The 23,955-nt window shown below is 29.9% G+C and overlaps 1 protein-coding gene across 1 annotated transcript; it reads left to right on the plus strand.

Annotated features, from left to right (window-relative positions):
- Positions 1-16,925: 16,925 nt before the first annotated feature.
- LOC102605222 (probable polyamine oxidase 2) lies at positions 16,926-23,374 on the plus strand. Its single transcript, XM_006357827.2, has 10 exons — positions 16,926-17,361; positions 18,510-18,625; positions 18,711-18,799; positions 18,919-19,032; positions 19,219-19,306; positions 19,478-19,563; positions 19,671-19,773; positions 21,192-21,289; positions 21,402-21,831; positions 22,687-23,374. The coding sequence occupies exons 1-10, from the start codon at positions 17,322-17,324 to the stop codon at positions 22,993-22,995; spliced, it is 1,473 nt and encodes a 490-aa protein (XP_006357889.1). The 5' UTR covers positions 16,926-17,321; the 3' UTR covers positions 22,996-23,374.
- Positions 23,375-23,955: the final 581 nt, after the last annotated feature.

Here is a 23,955-nt window from a genome sequence, read left to right on the forward strand (position 1 = left end):
AAAAAAATAATAATAAAATATATATATATATATATACACACATATACTTGGGGATGGTATTCGATATGTTATTTCTAATTACCAAATATTGTACCAAATACCAAAAAAAATAAAAATATAAACCATATACCATATCAAATACCATAAAACCAAAATTACGATATCAAAAATTTCGATAGAATATGATAATTTAGTATATACCATACCATGCTCACTCCTAATTGGAATCATCAAATTTTTCTATCATAAAAATAATAATTTTTTTCCTATAGTTATTTAGTGCCACGTGAAATTTACAAAATGTGTAACATACCAATTTTTATGCGTACTGGGTAATAATTATTAAGGGCCATGGGAAATTTACAAAATGTGTAACATATATACCCAAATTTCATTTGTAATTGAAATAATTGAATTTCAAAAAATCTGTTATTATTAATAGTCATGTGAAATTTACAAAGTGTGTAACATGAAGAACTATGGGGACCACGATACTGTGATCATTAATTAATTAGAGATTAGAGAAAGAATTAACTGTTTGTGAAGCATATGGTTTTAACGTTTAATCAACTGTTTTTTTTTCTTGTTACTATTACGGGCAAAAGGGTAAGAGCATAACATTAATGATGATTATCATATATATTTTAATATTTTATTTTTATACATAATATATTTTTAATAAAATATTATAACACAATATTTGAATATGACTATTATAGAGGGGTAACTTTACAAATAATGTAACATTATAGTACACGTCACTAGTGTTATTGGTAGAATGTTGTTTTAGAAAAAGTATAATATAACATGAAAAATCAATTCTAGAGAAAATCAAATTGGCATAGTAAAATACTGTTATAACAAGGTTAGACTGTAGTAGGTATATCAAATATTGAAGGAACTTAATGACTTTAGTCCTTAAATTATTACTTAAGTCTAATTTAAGTCCCCGTGTAATTTGACTGGGCATATATGACCTTCAATTAAACCAATTTCACAGATTTGGTCCCTAAGCGAATGGAACGTAGGAGATTTAGCAAAATTCTAGTCACTTATAAAACAGAATTAAAAACTAATATACGAAGAAGATTTCAATTGTATGTAATTGAACGTAATATAACTATGTATTAGTTGAGCAATAAAATTTTAATTGTATTTTTACGATTTTTTTTATTTAAACTCGAAAAATCTCATAACCCGCCTCACAAAAGTTTAAATATCAGGTTTATATATTAGGCATATAATGACATACAATATATAAAATGAGTGATGATTATGTTGGTTTTTGTTAGTAGTCTAATGACGTTGGAATGACTACATTATTTCATAGATATGTCAAATGTATATCACGTGTATCAATAATATATACATAACATATACATCATATACAATGATATGCACTATATGTCCATATTATTCTTCAGAACTTCATTCAAGTTCATCGAATCTAAGTTTTTAGACGGATTAGAGTGAAGTAGAGAAGAAGAAGAAGAAGTCGAGTTTTGGGGGTGGGAAAATGTGAACAACCCAAATTGAGCGTTGTTGATGATGTCACCACCTTTGATGGAATATGATTAGGGTCCTATTTTTGTATAGAGATATATGTAAATTATGTCAATTGACAAATATTACTAGTGTATTATTTAATACAGCTATAATTTCATATAATTATGAATCGTGGCTACACTTTAATGAAATTTGCAATGAAGAATTGTATGTATTTGTATAAATCCTAAATAAGGGGAGAGATGAAAAGTTCACACGTGGAATAGTAAATGTGTGGTAACAATTAAACCGTGTGAGCATTTACTGAGATTTTTTAATTAGTGAAATGTCAATTCTCATGTACATCACTCAACGGCTCGATACATCGCATAAAGTGATGTATTCAATTGATACATCGTGTAAAATGATGTATTCACATCCCGATATATCGCGTAAAATAATGTATATGATCGATACATCATGCAAAGTGATGTATTCGAGAATATGAGAGAGTATGGATTTTTGTAAAAAAATTCAAATGGTAGTAAAATTTTAGAGAATATGATAGAATAAGTTGTGTATTTAGGTAATTTTTCCAAGTATTTATCCAAATTGGACCCAACCCAATATATTTACCCTGATTGGACCCACAATCAAAACTATTTATATATATACACTTCGATGGTATGTATATGCTCTTATAGTATCAAGCAGTAATTGATCTGTCTTTTTACTAAAACACTGTCTTTGATAGTATCAATGGTAACTAAGTAGTGTTTTCTCTAAAGCATTGTTTCATCCTCTTTGACACCAGCAGAGTATATATATACTTGAATGGTATCAAGCAGTAAATTCAAAATAGTAGTTAAAAATAGGGTGTATGAATATAAGAAGGTAGCCGCTTGTAAATAGTTTCCCTTTTGGGGTACAAGTTATCTTTTTTCCTTTTCTAAATTGGGTCAATTATTTGGTAAAGCAAAAGGCCGAATAGCCACTTTGCATAATTTGTCCGTAGCTTATAGGGCAAACTACATAAATCCCACTAGTTTAGGTCCTAATTACTAAGATTCCTGATAGTTTCAAATATTACTTCCCCTCTATATTTCGTGCTTAGGATACATGCGTTTGAATCCACGAGAAACATGTATCTGTCGAATTTTAAAATCGAGATCCATATTTTATTTGTTTAAATTAATTGGTTGTAACTAATTTCTTTATAATTATAGTAATTGGGGATTTTCAAAATATATGGACAATTAATTCAACAAATTTAAATTAATAAATTTTCTTAATATAAGGCGGAAATCAAGGAATGCATCTATGTTTAATTAATTTCATTTAATTATTCTTTGAAATAATAAATTCATTAATATTATTAATAAAAGACAAACATGTATATTTTGGTAATGTAATTTGATTAATTTCATTTTATTACACTTAAAATAATCAATTCATTAATTTGATGTATTTATTATCAATATATGATGTATCCACCAACAAACTAAACACTTAGATACATGAGTTAGTCACATAAGTAAATTCATATATATCATAGAAGTATCTAGTATTAATTTCGTATATTTGTTATATGTATCTACTATTAATTTCATGTATCTATTTTTTTATCTAATATTAATTTCATGTATCTATTTATATGATCTAATATTCATTTCATGTATCAAGTATTAATTTAATGTATCTAGTATAATTTGATATATCAAGTATCAATTTCATATGTTATATAAAAAAATATGTATCTCGAATACATAGTAAGCGTATACATCTAATTATGTGTATCTAAATATGGAATATACAAAAAGAATGAGCATATACATATAATTATGTGTATCTAAATATGGAATGTAATTGAAACGCATGAATTTAGGAACAAATCACGATTACAAAGTATCTGTCATATCATTAATCTAAAAAAAAAGTAAAAAATTTCAAAAAAATCTTCCTTTTTTTAGCATCTGAAATTTTTTCTCATAGATGTAGAGTATTTGTTGTATCATATGTTGCTCGTTGTGCAAACGATTGTAGAGTATCTATCGTATCATATGTTGCTAGTTGTGCTTAGATTCGACGGACCTCCGTCAGATCCACCGAAAATTCCACTTTTTCGTCCCTCCGGCTAATGAAGATTTGAAGAAGTTCCTCAAGTGTCGGAGATGAAATTTGAGTCAATTGGAGAATGGAACTGTTAGGGAGAAACCATCACTATAATATGGTAGGAAAAAAATACAAACAAACAACTATAACATAAATTAAATTGTCATTAAAGCCATCATCTTCTTTTTACAATAATACATATGAACTATACTTGACTGTTAGGAGTAAAATGGTTGGCTACTCGTTAATTAGTGGAGGTAGAGATACTGATAAGGTTGGAGATTGGAGGAAGTTGATGAGGGAGAAAAATATTTAATTGTTATTAAAATGTTAATTGTGAAATTTAAATGGATAGATAATTAATCAATCATTTTAAGGGACGTGGGTATCTAATTATATCTTAAATAATATATTATATAAAATATTAAAAGTGGTAATATATGTAATTGTTTGAAAGTAAAGGTAAAATTAATATATAGGATAGTGATGTTTGTCTCATAAAGTAGTTTATTCTAGATTATATGTAAGATATTATTGACAATCTTCTTGGGCTTCGACGTGTATAAAAAACTATTGGGCTGAGTGAGAAAACAATTAGGCCCAAACAGAAATGGGGGGGGGGGGGGGGGGGGGGAAATCTCTTTTGTATTAGGGGGGGGGGAAGCAATTGCTAGTATATGATATTTGAGTGATGTAAATGATGCTCTATTTGTTCAATTATGGCTCACCAGAAATCAATTCCATTTGTTCAATAATAGCTAAATGGTGTAAAAGAGATGACATTACGTCAAGTCTTAAATAATGTAATAACGTGTCTTTTTCGATTGATTCCGATAAGCTATATCGATATTTTCGAAAAAATTACAAACACATAATGAGAGAATAGAGGAATCCTCTTCTTGATTGTGACTCTCCTACCATCTCATTCAAATCGTTGTTTTTCTTTTTGTTACTTCGAAAGTAGTTATTTCAATTTCAACACTCAAATTTTCGATATTTCTTTTTTATTTCTCATCAAAGAAATGTCGTCTTCTTATGAAAATTTCAGTTATTCTTAGCATGATATAAAAAAATCTCATTGATATTATTCAAACAAGCATGAAACTTATACTTTTGCATATTTGTCCATAGGTCAAATCAAATGGAGTATATTATTTTCTTTAAATGATATAAAACGAACAAAGTTTTATGTCCATGCATGAGATGAACCGTATCTTTACCAAATATCAAGGTAATAATCCATCAAAATTATCAAGGTTTTAAAAGTCTGACTACTCAACACTATTACCTGGATATCCTAGTCTATGATTTTTGTTTCTCAAAATAAATATTTTTTATGGAACATAAGTTTATATTTTTGTATTATAATATTTCACAAATCAGGTTTCATGAGCTTAAAAAACATATGCCCCGTTATTCACTAGGCTTAAGTTTAATTACTAAGGACAAAAATTAAAGCCAACTTATTTAAAAGACAAAAATTAATAATTATCATATATGAGAGATAAAACGCATAATTAACTGCTATTACATTCTATCTTAATTCTCAGCCAAATAAAAGTTTGATACCATATGAAACGTTATCTTATCCTTGATCTAAGACTAGGCCATCCTAAGGACCCATATTTTTTTTTATAGGGAAAGTTATAAATATTATAGTTTGCCAACTAGTTTACTATATATTTGGTCGAAGTATTTAAAGCCATAATTATCTTTTCTTGGATATGTCTCTATAAAAAGTCTTGCAAATCATATCGGAATATAATTAAGTGAAAATTTGATATAAATTAAACTCTGGAAGCTTTAATTTAATTCTTCGAAGCTACCAACAAGGGTTGTGGTGGAGTGGTAAGTACTCCTCCATCCTTAACCAAGAGATCTCGGGTTCGAGTCCCCTTGGGTACGGAGTCACCTTTGTTAGGGAGCATTTTACCCCTCAATGTGGTACTTTCTGGCGTGAATCCGAATTTAATCAGGCTCCAATGTGGGTATCGGACACCGGATGGGAAACTAAAAACAAAAAAAAAAATCTTCGAAGCTAAATTTATTAATTATTCATGAGAATAACCCGATCTCTTTTTTTGTCTATTATATAAAATATGATGTCATAGTAAAATATTGTTTCAACGTAATCCCTAAAATATAAATATGAAAGGACGTTGTTTTATTCGGTACAATTTTTTCTTTTTCCACACCAATCAAATCAGTGAACAAATAGCTAGTAATATACGAAGACAATGATGACAACTCTTGAATTTGCAAAAAAAGATATAAATGTGTTAGGGTTTTGCCCTGATTTTCTTACCTTATTTGAAGTTTATTTTTTCCTAAAAGAAAAGACAAAACATTACCATAAATGTTTTTACTTTTCATGAAAGGAAATATATTTTTCTTCCATATTTGGTTTTATTCTTTCCTTAGAAGAAAAGTTTGGAACTCTATAAATTGAATACCCTCTTCTCATATAAAAAAAAACAAGAGAATCCACAATGTAATCATTTAAGAGTCTTGTATATGGGGAGATTTTCTCCTAAACATATTTATATTTTTTTTAATATTAGTTATCAATATGAAGGTCGTTTGACCAAATCATATTAATAATATATCTTTAGTATGCTTTTATTTGTCGTCTAATTTATCAGCATATAATTTACAATTGTAAGCTTCCGCATGACGCTCTAATCACCTTCGTAACCCAACAAGCTGCCACCCAAAAACTAGTTTCAAGGGTTTCTCCGTGGGTTGTGACTAGATGAGCAAGATTAAAGATTTTCTAGCATGTATATACAGATAAAAAACTAACTTGTGATTTATCGAGATTATACTAGAAAAGGGAACATACACACTCTACTATATTTTGATGTTGTTTTCATAATTCGTGTTATTTGTTTATTCTACCTACTCTTTCTTTGAGTGAAAGTTGTTTTTTTTATTATTATTTTCTGTTCGTATTCAGCATAGAAGCTTTTGTAATTGTCTAGACTAGTTTTTTTTTTAGATGTCAAAAAGAATTTGTGAATAAGAATGAAATTTTTTTACGTTTTGATTTATTATGCTTATCTCAAATGTATTTTCTTATAATTTTTTATAAATTATAAAATATGAATAGACGATAAGAATCTGCCTATTGAATTAAAATCAAGTACTAGATATATATTCACATAATTCAATAATTTAGATTGTGACATTTATTTGGTATTGCATCTGCTCAATAAATAGCCTGAATATTTGTCTATTGTGCATGCTTGTCTATCCTTTTCTTGATCTTCATGGGAGATCAAAGCTTCTTTTTCACCGTTGGTGAAGAAGTAGTTACTTCTAAATATATATTTATTTGGAAGAAACTTATTTTTGGAAATTTAGTAGGCCTATATAATTTCCAAAAATAAGTTTTTCCACATATCAAAATAATAAATGAGCACAAGTTGAAGTATTTATTAAACTTACAGAAAGCAAGACAATATAACATTTTTTCTATTTTTATTTATATGATACGTTTTCTTTTAGCTAGTTTAAAAAAATTATACATTTCATTATTTAATAAATGTTTAATAATATTATCAATATTTTTACTTATGTTGGGCCTCGTTTATTTGACAAAAAATTCATAAAAATGCATTCTTTTATCAAATATTTATTTATTTTAAAAATATTAATTTCGAAAACATTACAAGAAAAATCATATTTTTTAAATTTTACAGTCAAACTGTATCATACAAAATGAGACGAAGAGAGCATGAGAATAAAATACGTGAATAAAAAATTGTCAATTTTATGACCGGAGCATGAGAATAAAACACGTGAATAAAAAATTGTCAATTTTATGACCGACTTTTATATTGCTTAAAAAACTACCTACCATCACTCACGTCAACTTATTATTGAGTTGAGCAATAAAAATACAAAATCATGGTAAATGGTATTATGAAAATATACTCTCGTTTGGACATATTTCTTTTTTCTTTTTTCAACCAAAAATTTAAAATAGTATTTAGTTATATGATTTTTCTTTAAAAAAATAAGAAGACGAGTTTCGAGTTTATTTTTCAAGTGAATTTAAACGCATGTGCAAACACAAATTTGGAAATCCTTTTTCAAGTAAAAAATTATTAGTTCCTATTTTTTTTTATTCAAACGCATATGCAAACACAAAATTTAATACTCTTTTCAAAATCTATTTTTATACTTCTTTTCTCTCCATTTATGTAGCATGATTCTAATTTTAAGAGCCACAACTATAAAATTTGATAATTAATTTGAGTATGAAATTTTTAAGTATTTTAATAAAATATATATTAAAAAATTATATATTATAATAAATTATAATAACTAATAACTCAAAATATTTAAAAATATATTAAAACGTGTTACGTAAATTAGGACAGAGAAAACATCACACATCCCCTAAATAAGTAGAGAGATGAAAAGTGCACACGTGGAATTGTAATGACCCGAAAAATATTTTTTTTAGAAATTCCATAAAATTACCGCTTTATCCCTCCCGATAGTTGCCCTGAATTATTTCTAATCAGTCGGTGAAGTTGGTTTGAGAATTTTAAACTATTCATTTAACTATAGTTATTAATTTATGAGTAATCTTAAATAATTTACTTTAATTGTTTAATGGGCCAAATTCATAATTTAATTATTAACCTATATCACTTGACCCATGTAAAAATAATAATAATTAAAAGGAAGAGGGTTAATATTAGTTGGTCATACCTCAAACCGCTTGCAAGGTTTAGCGCCGTCGACGAGAATTGGCGGAAAAGTACTGCAGGTAAAACTTATTAAGTTCCAATTTTGTTTTATACATGTTGTGCATTAGATGGTTATTCTTTAATAATATTGTATGGTATGTGTTACTCGGAGTATAGAGATTTTATAGATGGGTGTAGAAGCAAAAATTGAATATTTCAATTTGATGTTGTTAGTTGTTAACACCACATGGGTCCTTAAGGTTTTTTGTTGACAAGTTGGTGGTGAAATAATTGTCAGTTAGGAAAAATTTATCATTGGCAAAGTAAGACTTGCAAAATTGCTTTCTGTGTAGTTCCATTGTTAAGGTTTTCAATTTTTAGGTTTATTTTTATAAATTGAGAAATATTTGTTTTCCAACTTAGGCTTTGTTCCATTATTAGTTGTATATTATTGGTGAAAAGGAATGAAAGTTGAAATTTAATGCAATTTTGAGTTTAAAAGTTTATGGGACAAATTGTAGTGGTGGAGGTTGATTTTTAAGGTCACTAATTAAGGTAATGATGGCTTAATCATTGGGGGAAAAATGATGAATTGCTAGTAATTTTGGATTCCAACCTGCTGTTGGTGTTGAGTTCTTAGTAGTAAGGTTTGTGATTCTTTTCGTGCTCCATGTTACAGATGACGAATTTGGTTTAGATTTTGTATTTTCTTATAGTCATTACACGGTGATTTAAGTTTTGGTAAATTGGTTTATGCAACTAAATAATTGGATTTATGATATTGGAGAAATTGAAACTTAACGCTAGACTTGAAACTTGGGAAATATAATAGTTGACATGTTAATTGGCATCAAGATTAAGAACTTAATTATAAATTTGGGTGAGTTTTTGGGCCGGGTAACATAGGTATTGTTAGTTCCAAAATCTTATTGTGGTTATTTATTTAAATAGATTGTAATGATTTGGTAAGTCAACCGAAAGAGGATGGCTCAAGTTCTGGAGTCATTGTTCAACTATTTGAGGCAAGTGGATTTCTAAACCTTTGTTAAGTATATGGAATTCGTGTATTTCCTTGTAATATGTGTTTGGGGATACTGAGACTTGGTGATGGATTGACTTGTCCAAATTGATTAATTCTAATGATGAAAAAGGGGTAATAAAAGGCAATGTGATTAATTGTTTATGTGTGATTGTGTTCTTTATTGAACTCGTATACTTGTGATAGCTGAGGTGATTACATATCATATTGATATTTGATTGAGATCATCATCCCCTTTATTTGAAATTATATAGTGCACATGCATTGACATGAGATTGAGTATAAGTTGGGCACGTGGAGATCGTCCGTGCTGGGGATGGTGAGATGTTAAGATTATAATTTAGGCACGTGGAGATCGTCCGTACGAAATTTGTTTGATTTATGATAGTGCGTTGAGATCGTCCGCACAAACACATGGAGATCGTCTGTGTCAATATATGGACCTCACGAGTCCCCCATGGGTCATGAATTCTCGATGTATTTTCGAGAAGTATCATGTATATACTGTTGAGAGAGTAATTGATATTCTGAGGCATATCATTTCATTGTGTCATATTGCATTGCATCTCATGACATCCTTCATTCTTGATGATTATGTGTTTTATTGGTGGTTAGAAAGTACTTGATGTTTGATTACCTCTATTTGATGAATTTGATCTTGTGTGTTGTTGATATTTGTTAGTGCCTTTCTGTGAAAGTTGTGATTGATGAATATTGAGTTTGTTGTTGAGGATATGTAATTTGTTAAAGTGATTGTTGTTGAGCTGGGTGCTATGTAAACTGTGAACTGCTACGTTGAACTAGTTTTATGCAGGTTGTAGTTGTGGAGATTTGATTGGGGTGTAAGGAGTACCCGTATTCTATTCCCTTAGCTTGTGTTTAGAGGTGTACTTGCTGAGTACCGTGTGATTTGGTACTCACCCCTTGCTTCTACAATTTTTTATAGGTTACGAGCCTGAATTTCGTAATACTTTCCATTCTCTTATTTTCCGAGGCTTCTTGGAGATTTGTGAGGTAGTTGTTTGTCATCTCAGTGGACGTTTTTACTCCTATTTATGATATTATTCTATTTTAGAGACAACAGCATTTGAGACTTACGTTTTCTTTCAAATCTATTGTAATGCTTTAGAGGCTTGTACACGTGACAACAAGATTTTGGGGGTATTTTTGAGTTAATTATGAAATTTCCGCATTTTATTGTAATGGGTGAGTATTAGGTTGACTTGTTTTGGTGGGATAAGACGAGTGTCATCACGTCCATTTTTGGATCGTGACAAGAAATAATAATTGTGTGGCAAGAATTAAACCGCGTGGGCATTTACTGAGATATTTTTATTAGTGAAATATCAATTCACATGCTGCATTAAATTAAAATGGAAAAGGACATGAGGTAACAGATGTCAATCTGCTATTTGTTATCTTTTTTCGACTACTCTCTATGTCCCCAGTTACTTGTTTAATTTTCCCTTTTTAGTTATCCCTAATTACTATGAAGAAATGACAAATATTTTTTACCTATTATACACTTAATTAATTGCTTTGAAAAATATATAACTTTTTGAAAATCTTAAGTTTTTAATTCATCCACTTCATAATTAATAGGGGTAAAATGGTAAACTCACTATGTCAATTATTGTTTTCTTAATAGGTGTTTCAATTCAAAAATGGACAAGTAATTAGGGACAAAGGGAGTATTATTATTATTTTCCCCTTTTTTAATAGAAAGAAGTTCGCACGTTTATTTAAGTTTCAATTCTTTGTCAATTGCAGTGGAGCGGTAAGCATTTTTTTATCCTTAATTAGATGTTTTGAATTTGAGTACTCGGAGTACATAGTCATTTTTGTTAAAGAGCTTTTTACCTTCGATGTAAAACTTTTCGGTATGAATTCGAATTTAGTTGGACTCCAATGTGGATACTGAATATTGAATAGAATACCAAAAAAAAATCTCAATCACTTGCACATGGTCGGTCCCTAGAATTAGATATTAGTATTAACTATTCCAACATCTATAGTGGTTTACTGAGTTGGTTGGATGAGTAATTTTTCACATAAGAGATTTGGGATCGATTTTTTTTAATTATCAATAATTTTTTAATGTAATTTGTAAATTATTGTACCTAAGCAAGTTTATTCTATGCATATTTTATACTTTACAGGCTTGTTTGGAAGGACACAATGAAATTGGTAATTGATGTAATTGGGTGTATTACACTAACATGTAATTTGTAAAATCGAGTACAATGAAAATATTTGCATTTTCTAGATATAAATGTGACCACAAGTAGAATAGGCATATATAAAATATATATGTGTAAGCAAAAAATTAAGCTACCCTTATATTTACGATATACAAAATATGTATATTGTCTAGGAGTTTTTATCTTCTTTTTTTTTTTTTTTGTAACGTTAACTCATTATTTTAGGATTTGAGATGAAAAATGCTTATTATCTAAGCAATTATCTTTTGTCAGAAAACGACTTGATATACAAGCCTACCAAATTTACTTTTTATATTAGCTATAATGGTTTGTCAAAGTTTTTCTAAAGCATTTTTAAAAGGGAAAAGCATAAAAAAAAATGTTCTTAAATTATGTGAAATGAATAAAAATGTCTTCTCTTCATGATTTGGCCCAAAAATGTCTTTGTCTTTAATATTTTGGTCAAAAAATACTCTTATTGTTATTTAAGGGGTCAAAATACTCATTTTCCAAATAAATATATTATTTATTTTCCTTTTAACACATTTTTTTTCTAATAATATTTTTTTAAATGAGAAAATGTTTATCGTACTTCAATTCAAAAAAAATCTTATTTTATTCTAATTATTTTTTATTGTTATATAAATAAAAATTAATGATGAATATACTATGAGATATATATTATCGTCGAAAGGGTACATGAAGTTATTCTATTTTAATTGATAAAATGAGATTAAGAAGAAACAAATTATTTCCTACATTTTTATTTGTTAAAGTGTTTTTAAAAGAAAGAAATCAAGAATAAGAGTCTTTAATAATATTTTAATTAGGAAGAAGATGTATTTAAAAAGAAAAAGAAATTATTCGAAAAAGGACATTTTCTACCAATTTAGTGACTATAGGGGAGTTTTTGAACCAAAGTATTGATTGCAAGGATATTTTTGACCCAAAGTATTGACGACAACGACATTTTTGAGTCAAACTATAAGCGAAGATTTTTTTTTTCATTTCACATAGTTTAAAGATATTTTTGACCCTTTTTCCCTTTTTAAAAACAGGTTAGACATATACTTGGATCGTTATTTGAAATCTCAAAGCAAATATGTTTACAAATTCAATGTCAGGTACATTAGATGAAAATTTTTATAACTTCAAATATATAATAAATTAAACATTTGGTATGTCAGCATTGTCATGTGTCAAAACTTGTACCAACTTGCATTTTAGAAAGGCTTAATTTATCGGTGGCCTCCTAAATTTGGTACAATATTTTACTTAGACATCTTAATTGAACAATGCTCATTTTAGAAATCTCATATAGTGTCTCGCTGTGTCATTTTGACACTTTTTACTTACATGTCATAATGAGTGGATACACTCACTGACCAGCGCATGAAATGACTTTTTAAGTTAATTTTTAATTATATTTTTCTTCTTCTTCCCCATTTTTATCCATCATTTTGTCCAAGTTAAATTTCATCCATTATAGATGAAGGTTTCAACAAAAATGACAGAACATGTTTTTTAAAATTTAAGAATAAACCCATTCATGAAATTCTTCTTGGAATAATTTAATATTAATTTCTTTAAACTAAGCTAAAAAATTCTTCAAACTAGCAATGATGTGCAGATGTGGGGTGGGGGTAATTTCTGCAAAAGGGATGGGAAAGTTTTTATTTTTGGAAATGTAAATTTCAAATGGTGCACAGTAGGGTATTTTTGAGCGCTTTGGAGAAGACGATCGTCGGGGGAGGGGGGAGGGGGGGGAAGATGACCGGGGGCTGGGTTCTTTTATTTGTTTTTTTTAAAAAAAAAAATTGTAATTATTTGGAAAAAATATTATGTGTCATTAATTCATTGGTCAGTTTTTATTTTTATACACAATTAATTATTTAATAATTACTTTTGATACAAATGACAAATGTCCTCGTTTAATTCGTCACTTTACATGTCATTCGAGTGTAACACACATTATATATTTTTGCTGATATTAAAAAAGGTGTCAAAATGACATAACAAGATTCTACATAAAATGTCTAAAATGAATATCGCCTAGTTAAGGTATCTAAGTGAAACATCATGTCAACTTTAGGAGGCCACTGATGGATTAGAGCTTTTTAGAAATTTCTTCCACCAATCCACCAAAACGCCCACTCATTTGGTAAACTTATTCTAGCAATTTTTATTTAGAAACATGCAAATTCATATAAAAACAATCTATGGGATAGATTGTTAGTTATGGTAAGATTGCCAACTATTTAGGTATAATTAAAGCTTATTATCAAGACAATAATTCTCCAACAATGTACAGACACAATTCATAAATAAGGATCAATAATTTATGAATTTGACCCATAATCATCAATCAATAATTCATGTAGACATTAAAATTTTATATGACTCTACAAAATATGTTTAATTTTAGTCAGAATTCTATATGATGTATTCTATCATAAACCTTAGTTTTGTCTACATAAAAGATATTATATTCTCTTAAAGAATGCATCTCGAATATTCCACAAATTCATGGAATATTCACAAAGATTAATGGATATGAAATAAATCTCAAGGAGGTTCATATCATCTTGGTTCGAGAAATACGTCATTATGACCTGACCCTCGAATCACGAAAAAATCTCACGGAGAAAAAAAGAGAGAACAATCAATGAAAGAATAAAATGATTAATTTCTTTTTCATATATTTAAAATTTGTTGCAAACCAAATAGTATTTATATCATGAATCAATCCCCAATTGATCAAGTCTTACAATTTCATCATACCTAATTTCATTACATCCAATTTTATTGCACATTTATATACCATCCAATTTTATTATCAAATGCTAATTCAACTATTATGATAACTTATTATTATAGAAAACAAATGCGTATTATTATGAATTGTTAGCAACTTAGCATATAAAAAGACATAGAGTTTACTTTTTTCAAAGTCATAAAAAACAATATTTCAAATTGGATAGGTATATCTTCTTCCAACTAATTATTTGAGTTAAGTCCAAAAAAAATAACTCTATTATTTAGCTTAATCTTAGCAAATATCTTATTATTTGTTGCTCGTCAAAGTCACAAAACTGCAAATATCACTATTTAAAGTCGGGAAAAACCGACCAAAAAATTGACGGACTATCAATATTTTTTTTTAATAGAAAGGGTGAAAAATATTCTTAAATTAAATGAAATAATTAAAAACAATTCTTCATTTATAGTTTAGTCTAAAAATGTTCTTATCATTAATATTTTGGTTCAAAAATGTCTTTATTATTACTTAATAAATCAAAAATATCTTTTTTTCTAAATATATATATGAATTTTTTTTTTAAGGAACAATTGGGTATGTAACCATGCTGATGCATGCATCAAATTCTTTTGCATTACTAATATCATAGATTTCTATATATAAGTCTAAAAATATTGTTATAAAGAGGTCTACAATGTACATCTCTTTCTAAATTTTGTAAAATACCCCTATTTTTGTTTGATCATTTTTTTTAATAAAAAAAAGAAATATATTATCTTTTGAATAACATGTGGTGGAAAAAGGGGGGGAAATCATTCAATAAAGCAACACTTTGTAGGTCCAATGCATCCTTTACAAAACTTATTAATCATTTTCTTCGCCATTTTTTAAACGTGTTTGGTATATTGAAATATACTTTTTTAGTAAATATCTTTTTTGTTTTTAATTGATTAAATTATTTTTGAACAATTTTCAAAGACATGATTTTGTTTTATGCAAAAAAGAAGAAAAAAAAACTCTCTACTCAAACATACACTAGAAAAATTAATTTTACCAAACTATATAGAAAAAATATTCTAGAACTGATATATGTGAATTTATCTCTTTTTGCAAACTGGTAATGGGAGAATACAAGAAAAATTCTATCATATATATTTATTTTGACAAATTCGTATGTTCGATTACCATCACATATAATTCTACCATATTGTTACTTGTAAAAAAAGTAAAAATCTCACTTTTACCTTTATTTTATTCAATTAGGGGGAGCCACAAATATGATGAAAAAAAAGTTTAAATTAAACTCAAAGAATAAATAAAAATAATTTAACTAAATTATTTTTTGAAAGAATGTCTAGAAGAAAAATCTAACTAGTAAAATGGATCGCAGGAGTATCTTTTAAATATTTTCTACAATCTATAACTACTGCATTTATCTTCCATTTGAAAATAATAATAATTACTCTTATATTTCTTGTCTTAATCTCCAAATATTTTAGAACAAATTCATTTAATAAAAATGGTGAGTATTTGATATCCACGACTCACGAGAGTGGTAAAATTTTGTTAAGAACGAAAAAAATCAATTAGTATAAAATATATATTTATCAATTTAAAAGGGTGTTTGGATTGACTTAAAAATTAGTCAAACCTACATTTAAGTCAGTTTTGACTATCTGTTTGACAAATATAAAAAAATAACTTAAAATAAGTAAAAAATAACTTAAAATAAATTTTAAATGACTTAAAAATAAGTCAAAATCAAAAGAAGGTCTCCCCTGTTTTTTATTTTTTTGACTTAAAAATCATTTAAGTTTGACTTTTTATTTTTAACTTAAAAGTGATACTTTATTTAAACGGACACTAAACCTTTTAATAATAGTATTCAATAGTGTAGAGATTAAAAGTTCATATCTCTCTCTATCTCTTTATTCTTTATTTAACTTTAAAAAAATAAAAAAATTCAAAACATTATGTTACTTTATGAATCATTATATTTTTTATGAGTTTCAACAGCTGATATTTTGTGTAAGAAATTATAAAAATAATTGTTATTTTGTGTAATAAACTATAAAAATAATTTGGAGATTAATTTTCAACAGCTAGTGTTTTGTTCAAGTCAATGAACAATCACATGGGTTTTCAATCTACTAGTTTTATCATTTTTGATACATTTTTTTCGTCTATATATAATTAATTAATGTTTATATATAAGTAACTAATAACTAATATAAGAAGAAAAAAAAGGAACATATCTCTAACTATATTTTTTTATCTTAAAATTTTTACGATTTTTTAATTAAAAAAATTGTACTTAATAATATAACACATACACAATAGTTTATTTTGTTACGCTACATTTATTAGTAATATACATATATTAATTAACACCAATGAATCACATGTTAGTAAAATCTCCATTTTTTCACCTAAACCTATAAAATAGTTTATGTATCAAAATTCAAGCTAATAACCAATATGGATTCATGAGATTGTTTTATCTTTGATAAAAAAATTCAACTTAACATCGAATAAAAAATTCAAAATAATACATTTTTAAAAAATAAAAAAGGAAAATACAGATGGCAAAGATGTGTTTTTTTTGTGTATAAATAAATCCCAAACCACACTTTTTCGTAATGTACAAAGAAGAATCCAATTTGGACTCCATTAACAATCACCAACCAAACACTTGCTTCTCTCTCCTCTCTCTCTCTCTAGAATCTTCTCTTTTCCCCCAATTTTCATCAGAAAAAATCTCTCTCCGATCATCCCCAATTTGATTTCAGAGGTTTTTTTATCAGAAATTTGTATACGCATGAGCTGCTGTTTGGTCAAGCTGGGGTTCGCTTCAAATTCCAATAATAATCACTTGTTCACTTGTCTTTTGATCTTTCTTCTCCATTATTCACCTAATTCCACTAGTAATAATAATAATTGTGCCAGCAATTCTGTTATACTCACATTATTATTGAGATTATTGACTTTTAGTTTATTAAATCCACATTTCTCTCGCAATTTATCTCATGGATTCTCAACACAAGAGTAATCGTCAACTCCAAAGAGGTTCGTATCTTTTATTAATGTTTTCTCGATGATTTTTTTACTTGATTCCGTTGTTTTTTTAGAGTGATTGATTAGATTATGGCGTTTAATTTGAATTTTTATTTTATTTTAGTATTTTGAATTGAATTGAGCTGATTTTTTTTTTTTAGTATGGGTGGTTATTTTAGATTCTGCAGGGTTTTAGTATAGAAAACTTAATTTGTTTGTTTTTATGGGGGATTTGTTTTAATATTTCAATTAAGTTTGTATTGTTTGAGTTGGAAATGAACTATGATTACGAAATTGTAAATGCTGAACTATGATTACGTAACCCGTTAAAATTTTTATAAAAAAAAGTTTAAAGCTTTAGTCTGTGAATTGTAATAAATCATATGGCCGATTTCAATTTGTTTGGGATGGAAAGATGGAGAGATTTATTGTACATAAAATTAAATACTAAAACCTTTTGCAGTTTTCAAGTTGCAAAGAATATATTTTTTAGTATACCTGTTATTGTGACGCGGGCTGCTTTTGTTTTTTATAATCAAACACTTTTTGGCTACTAAGTATGCTAAAAAATGACCACCGAAAGGTATAAGGGACCCTCTAAAAATCTTTTATTGGTTACTTTTGATCTCGCTTACATCTTGATAACTTTTGCTTTAGTTAGATAATTATAATTAGGCAAATGGATATGACGTCAATTTTCGGTCTGCTATATTGGTTCTCTACGAGTTGACTAATGAAAGAATAAATAACTTTGATCTGCTGCCGTTTCGATTTTACTGGACTATGAAGGATCATTGGTGTCCTTCAAGTTATATTTTGTTCTTTTAACAAAATGACCCTTTGTGATCTAAATCCCGATTCCCGGAGCATCTGATCATGGTCAGATTTATCTAATCCCACTTTTAAATGTGATTGTTAGTCATGGTACGCAATTTTAGTCGTTTATCCTAAGAAGCACATTAATATATTTAGATCGTATAACAGCAAACAATATGGTAAGCTTTTATTTGGAGGACTTGTATGCCTCTGTCACTTTTTGAGTCATTTGCCGTTTATTTAATGACCTCAAATATGTATGGTTGCCTAATTACAGGTTTCTTGATGTCTTCTCTGTTACTTTAGCAACTTTTCTGACTGAGTTTTTTGGTTTTGTCTTCTAGCTCCTTGCTTCTCAAGTGCTGGACAGAGGGCCGAGGCTTCACCATCTGTCATTGTGATTGGTGGGGGAATTGCTGGCCTTGCAGCTGCTCGGGCGCTTTATGATGCATCATTTCAGGTATGCATGTAGAAAAGCTTGTCTTCACTTGGTTGGCATAAGTGGTGATGTTTATGTTTTAACTAAGATAAGTATTTTTCTGTAGGTGGTTGTTTTGGAATCACGAGATAGGATTGGAGGCCGTGTTCACACTGACTACTCGTTTGGTTTTCCTGTTGACTTGGGTGCATCTTGGTAATGACTTCTACTCTTGCTTTTGCTTTACAACCAAGACTTTCCTTTTTATTAATGAAATTAAGTTCAACCTCTTTGCTTGCTTTGGAAATTAATTGGCTATTTGCTGATTGTTTTAGGTTGCATGGTGTCTGCAAAGAGAATCCTCTGGCACCTCTCATTGGAAGACTAGGACTCCCTCTCTATCGTACAAGTGGTGACAATTCTGTGTTGTATGACCATGATCTAGAGAGGTTTGTATTTCAAGCCCTTCTTAGTTCTTACCTCTCACATGCCAGTTTTTCTCAATGTACAGCTGATTCGCACACAAATACTTGTACTAATATACATCTAAGTTTGGTTATATTATTGATTGCATAACTATTTCCCTGACCTTGTTAAGAAACGCATACTCATTTCACCTGGCTTTAATTCTTCAGTTATGCTCTTTTTGACATGGATGGTAATCAAGTTCCCCAAGACTTAGTGACTAAGGTTGGCGAAACATTTGAGAGCATTTTGAAAGAGGCATGTTCTCTCTCTCCCTTCTTTCCCTCTCTCGCCGCACCTTCATTTCTTTGATCTTTGAATTGTTGAATATAATTTCCTTCTTCATGGAAAAGAATGTTTGTTACATGTCTTTAAAATGTGTGATGCTATGGATATTTTCTGATGAGAGCTGATTCACTTTTGTTGCAGACTGATAGAATTAGACAAGAATTCAGCGAAGACATGTCTATTGGTCGCGCTATATCAATGGCTTTTGATAGGAGACCCGACTTAAGGTACCATTTAGTATTGTTTTATTGATATACTGATCTCCTCGCCCTAAACTTAACTGAAAAAGATTAAGAAAAGTACCACTTCCGCTAAGTGACTTTTTTTGTTACAGGCTCGATGGCATTGCTCATAAGGTGTTGCAGTGGTACCTTTGCAGAATGGAAGGCTGGTTTGCTGCAGATGCTGATTCCATCTCACTCAAGTACTGGGACCAGGTAGATTTCTTTGCCCCTTCTAGGATAAAGAAGATTCTTATATCTAACAGAGCATTACTTGCAGAGACCAGTGGTTAACTAGGTTAATATATAGAAATGATCTGATGTAGTAAAACATTTTGTTCAGAAAGAGTGTGACATTTCTTCCTTTTTTGCATATGGATTCTATCATCTATGACATATATTCGCAAAGCTCATTAGAAATGATATCATTGGATCAAGAAAGAAGCACCTTGATGATGATATAGGATAGAAATTGGATTTGATAGTAGTGAGCATAATAGTTGGCAAAGATATGAATATCATTAGGGTAGAAAAAGCCAATGTTAACAACAATAGTTCCAGGTTCTGGTAACTGACTGTCAAAAATAATGTCTACCATGTTGATGCATAATGTTAGTTCTGCTGTTTTCGCAAGATTTCAGCTAAAAAATGTGTTGTATTTGCTTGTTTAATATCTTAATTTTTTGTTCAGTAGTAGGAACAAATTAAGTATGAGGGTTACCCTTCTTGGTATAAAGCCTAGCACCCATTGTTACATCTTTACCCAATACAGATATGCTGTAATGCCCAACATGCAACCTTGTATGCCCTACACCTCTTTTGGTTATGGCACCATCAAACTGGTAAACCCTGGTCTGACATTAGCTTATGTAAGAAGACTATTATCGCTTTGACCAAATAAGGACCAATTTACTTAAGATTAACTTGTGATAATAGATTCATTACTACCTAAGTATCTTCATTTTGAAAAAAAGGCTTCCGTTGTACCTCGATTGTGGTCACTTGTCAGTACATGCTCGTATAATTTAACCGTTCTAAATTTACTGTCAATCTCTTCCTTTGCTTAGATCCCCTATATCCAACATGTGTCTGTGAGTACAGATAGTAGGTGAGAGTCATTTCATTGTAAGACCAATAGCTTTTCTCGTATCTCCAGGTTCTAGTTTGTATTTCTGTTGTTATGAGAAGTTTGACATATATGCCTGTGTATATTTATTGAATGAATCTTCCTACTTGGTATCGTGCTGATCGGTTAAAATGCAAAACCCATGTATTTGAATGAGTCTTCCTAAATTTAGAGATACTACACTTAGAGATGACAATGGGGAGGTGCGGGGTGGGTTGAGCTTAACAGGCAAATTTTTTAATCCGCCCCGCCCCGCATAGACCCACCCCACATGAACCTGCCCCGCATATGCTCAGATCTTGTAACTTGTTTGTGTCAAAAGTAACTTAATGCAAGATGTCAAAGGTTCTGGAAGATAAAAATGTTTTTACTTGTGTTATAGATATCCGTATTTTTATGCTTGTATCAGTAGATAAAAGGAAAAGGTCAAACAAATTCCTGTTCAGTCTCCTGTCCCAGCAAACATTACTATAGGTAAGTCTTACCCATTCAGTTTTGTGATATACAGGAAGAATTGCTTCCTGGTGGGCATGGTCTTATGGTTCGGGGGTATCGTCCTGTCATCAACACACTAGCAAAAGGGCTTGACATTCGCATAGATCACAGGTAAGAGAAACCTACCTATTGACATCTCTGTTTCTGCACCTCCTCCTCTCTAAAAGAAAAGGGAAAAAACAGTCTTGAATGACTAATTTGTTGTTTCCGCAACCTTTCTCAGGGTTACACAAGTAGTAAGACGTTATAATGGAGTGAAAGTGACTGTTGAGGATGGGAGAACTTTTGTAGCTGATGCTGCCGTTGTTGCTGTTCCTCTTGGTGTTTTAAAATCGAACCGGATCAAGTTTGAACCCAGATTACCTGAATGGAAGGAGGCTGCCATCAATGAACTAGGTGTAGGGATTGAAAACAAGATTATTCTGCACTTTGAAAAGGTTTTTTGGCCAAATGTTGAGTTCTTGGGGGTAGTTGCTCAGAGCTCATATGAATGTAGTTACTTTTTGAATCTTCACAAGGCCACTGGCCATCCTGTCCTAGTTTATATGCCTGCGGGGCAGCTAGCCCGTGACATTGAGAAACTATCAGATGAGGATGCTGCCAATTTTGCTTTTAAGCAACTTCAGAGGATTCTTCCCAATGCGACTACTCCGGTAATGATGCAATTCCTCTGTACTTCCCTTTTTTTTAATTTCTAATCTCTGGACAAGTGCGCTGCACGTGTACCCTATGCTAATCAATATAAATATTTTAAAATAATACAGATAATATTAGAATAAGTATGCGATGGTTACACAAAATTGAAGGGAAAAAAATGCAAGTGCAAACTAATGAGCTATTAGCATTATAGCATATTTGATTGATATCTTACATATTTGAGTGTACACTACCCAACGAAATACAACTTAGTTGCTCAAGAGAGCCAGAAGAGATAAGCAATTGCAGGAATCCATTTAAATTGAAATCATAATATATATATATAAATATATAAGTTTAAAGGGAAAAAGAATGATAACAATGATAATTATAAATTGAATGTTCACTGAAACAGAGGAGATGAGGCTTTAAAGGAGAACTACTTTTTGAGAATGAACCAAATGTATTAATTCTCCACCATTAATTAAGCATTAGGGATTAGTGGATACAGTCACTCTCCATTGTCTCCTGTTTCAACTCTTCAGTTTCTTTCATTGCATTCAACTATCACTTTTTAGTATGATATATATATATATATATATATATATGATTATTGTTTCACAGAAACCTAGTAAGGATCACTTGAAATGGTTTGTTCCTAAAAATATTTGAGTTTTCTGCTATTTCCAATCTTGACTTCTGCAAATCGGTTGAACCTTTTCAAGAGATCACATTTGGTTAGCTTGAGATTCTGTTAGCTGATCAGGAGAAAGAGAACTACTCTAGGAAGCAAATATTGTCTGTGTCTTGCTTTCATATTATGTAATGATATTCACATAGCTCACTATCTTTTCCTCCTGGTCTTTCTGCAGATCCAACATCTTGTTTCTCATTGGGGTACAGATGTAAACTCACTCGGATCCTACAGCTACGATGCAGTAGGGAAGCCTCATGAGTTCTATGAAAGGCTGAGGATACCGGTGGATAACATATTTTTTGCTGGAGAGGCGACGAGTATGGATTACCCAGGTTCTGTACATGGTGCATATTCAACAGGACTAATGGCTGCTGAGGACTGCAGGATGCGTGTCCTAGAGCGGTACGGAGAGGTGGATCTGTTCCAGCCAGTCATGGGTGAGGACACTCCTGTTGCTGTCCCCTTATTGATCTCCCGTATGTAACTAATTTAGTTCCCAATTATATATGTATAGACACAGTATTTAAGTGTCATATGGGATTGGCTTAACACATCGTGTGCTGACTGCTTAGTGAAAATTGTGGAAACTACAAGGTTCCTCAATGAATGATCAAGTGTTAGCGAATGTGTAGTCATCTGTATGCAGTGTTTATGGCATTTCTAAGTGAACTAGGAGACAAGGTCTGCTAATATGTACGATGATGCAGCTGTGGAAATAAGGTCAGACTGGTTACATCTGCAAATCGCGGTGTTTTAAGTGCATCTTTCAGTTTAACAGCTATTAGCTAATGCGTGTAACATGAACTATGCTTGTATAAGATGATGTGTGTTTATCTAAGACAATTTATTCTCATTTGACATCATTTTAGTAGTTGAATTCTTCAGTATATATTTGGCTAAAGGAAGTGAAATTACATAATCCATGGAGCTCTGCAAGTTGAAATTGTCAACTTTGCTAAACACCCTTCAATTTTAAGAGAATCGATTAGTCCGTATCCATTCCAGTGTAGTCATATGGTAAGTTTATGCTCTAATCTAAATAATTAGATAGTACTAATTAATATGAAATATCCCCACCTTTGTCCTTATGGGTTATCGTTTGGTTCAGTTTTGAGGCAAAAAATGATTTGAGATATTGATGAGCCAAAGGAGGACAAAGTCAGGTATTTTCACAAAATATAAGGGTAAATCCGGACTTTTTTCCATTCTAAATTTAATGTTGTTAGTGTGTATTTTCATTTATATGCGCAGAAATTTTACTTTAAGGGTGTGTTTGGTATGAAGGAAAACATTTTCCAAAATTTTCCACCAATTTTAAATTATAACTTTTTTGTTGAAAAATTCAAAAAAAAAATTTGAAGAAAAAGTAAATTTAAAGCTTATTTTAAAAAAATATTTTTCAACTTCAATTTTTTTATCCCATCCTCACCCAACCCACCCACCT

This window comes from Solanum tuberosum, unplaced genomic scaffold (assembly GCF_000226075.1).
Source record: "Solanum tuberosum cultivar DM 1-3 516 R44 unplaced genomic scaffold, SolTub_3.0 scf00250, whole genome shotgun sequence".
NCBI classification, from domain to species: domain Eukaryota; kingdom Viridiplantae; phylum Streptophyta; class Magnoliopsida; order Solanales; family Solanaceae; genus Solanum; species Solanum tuberosum.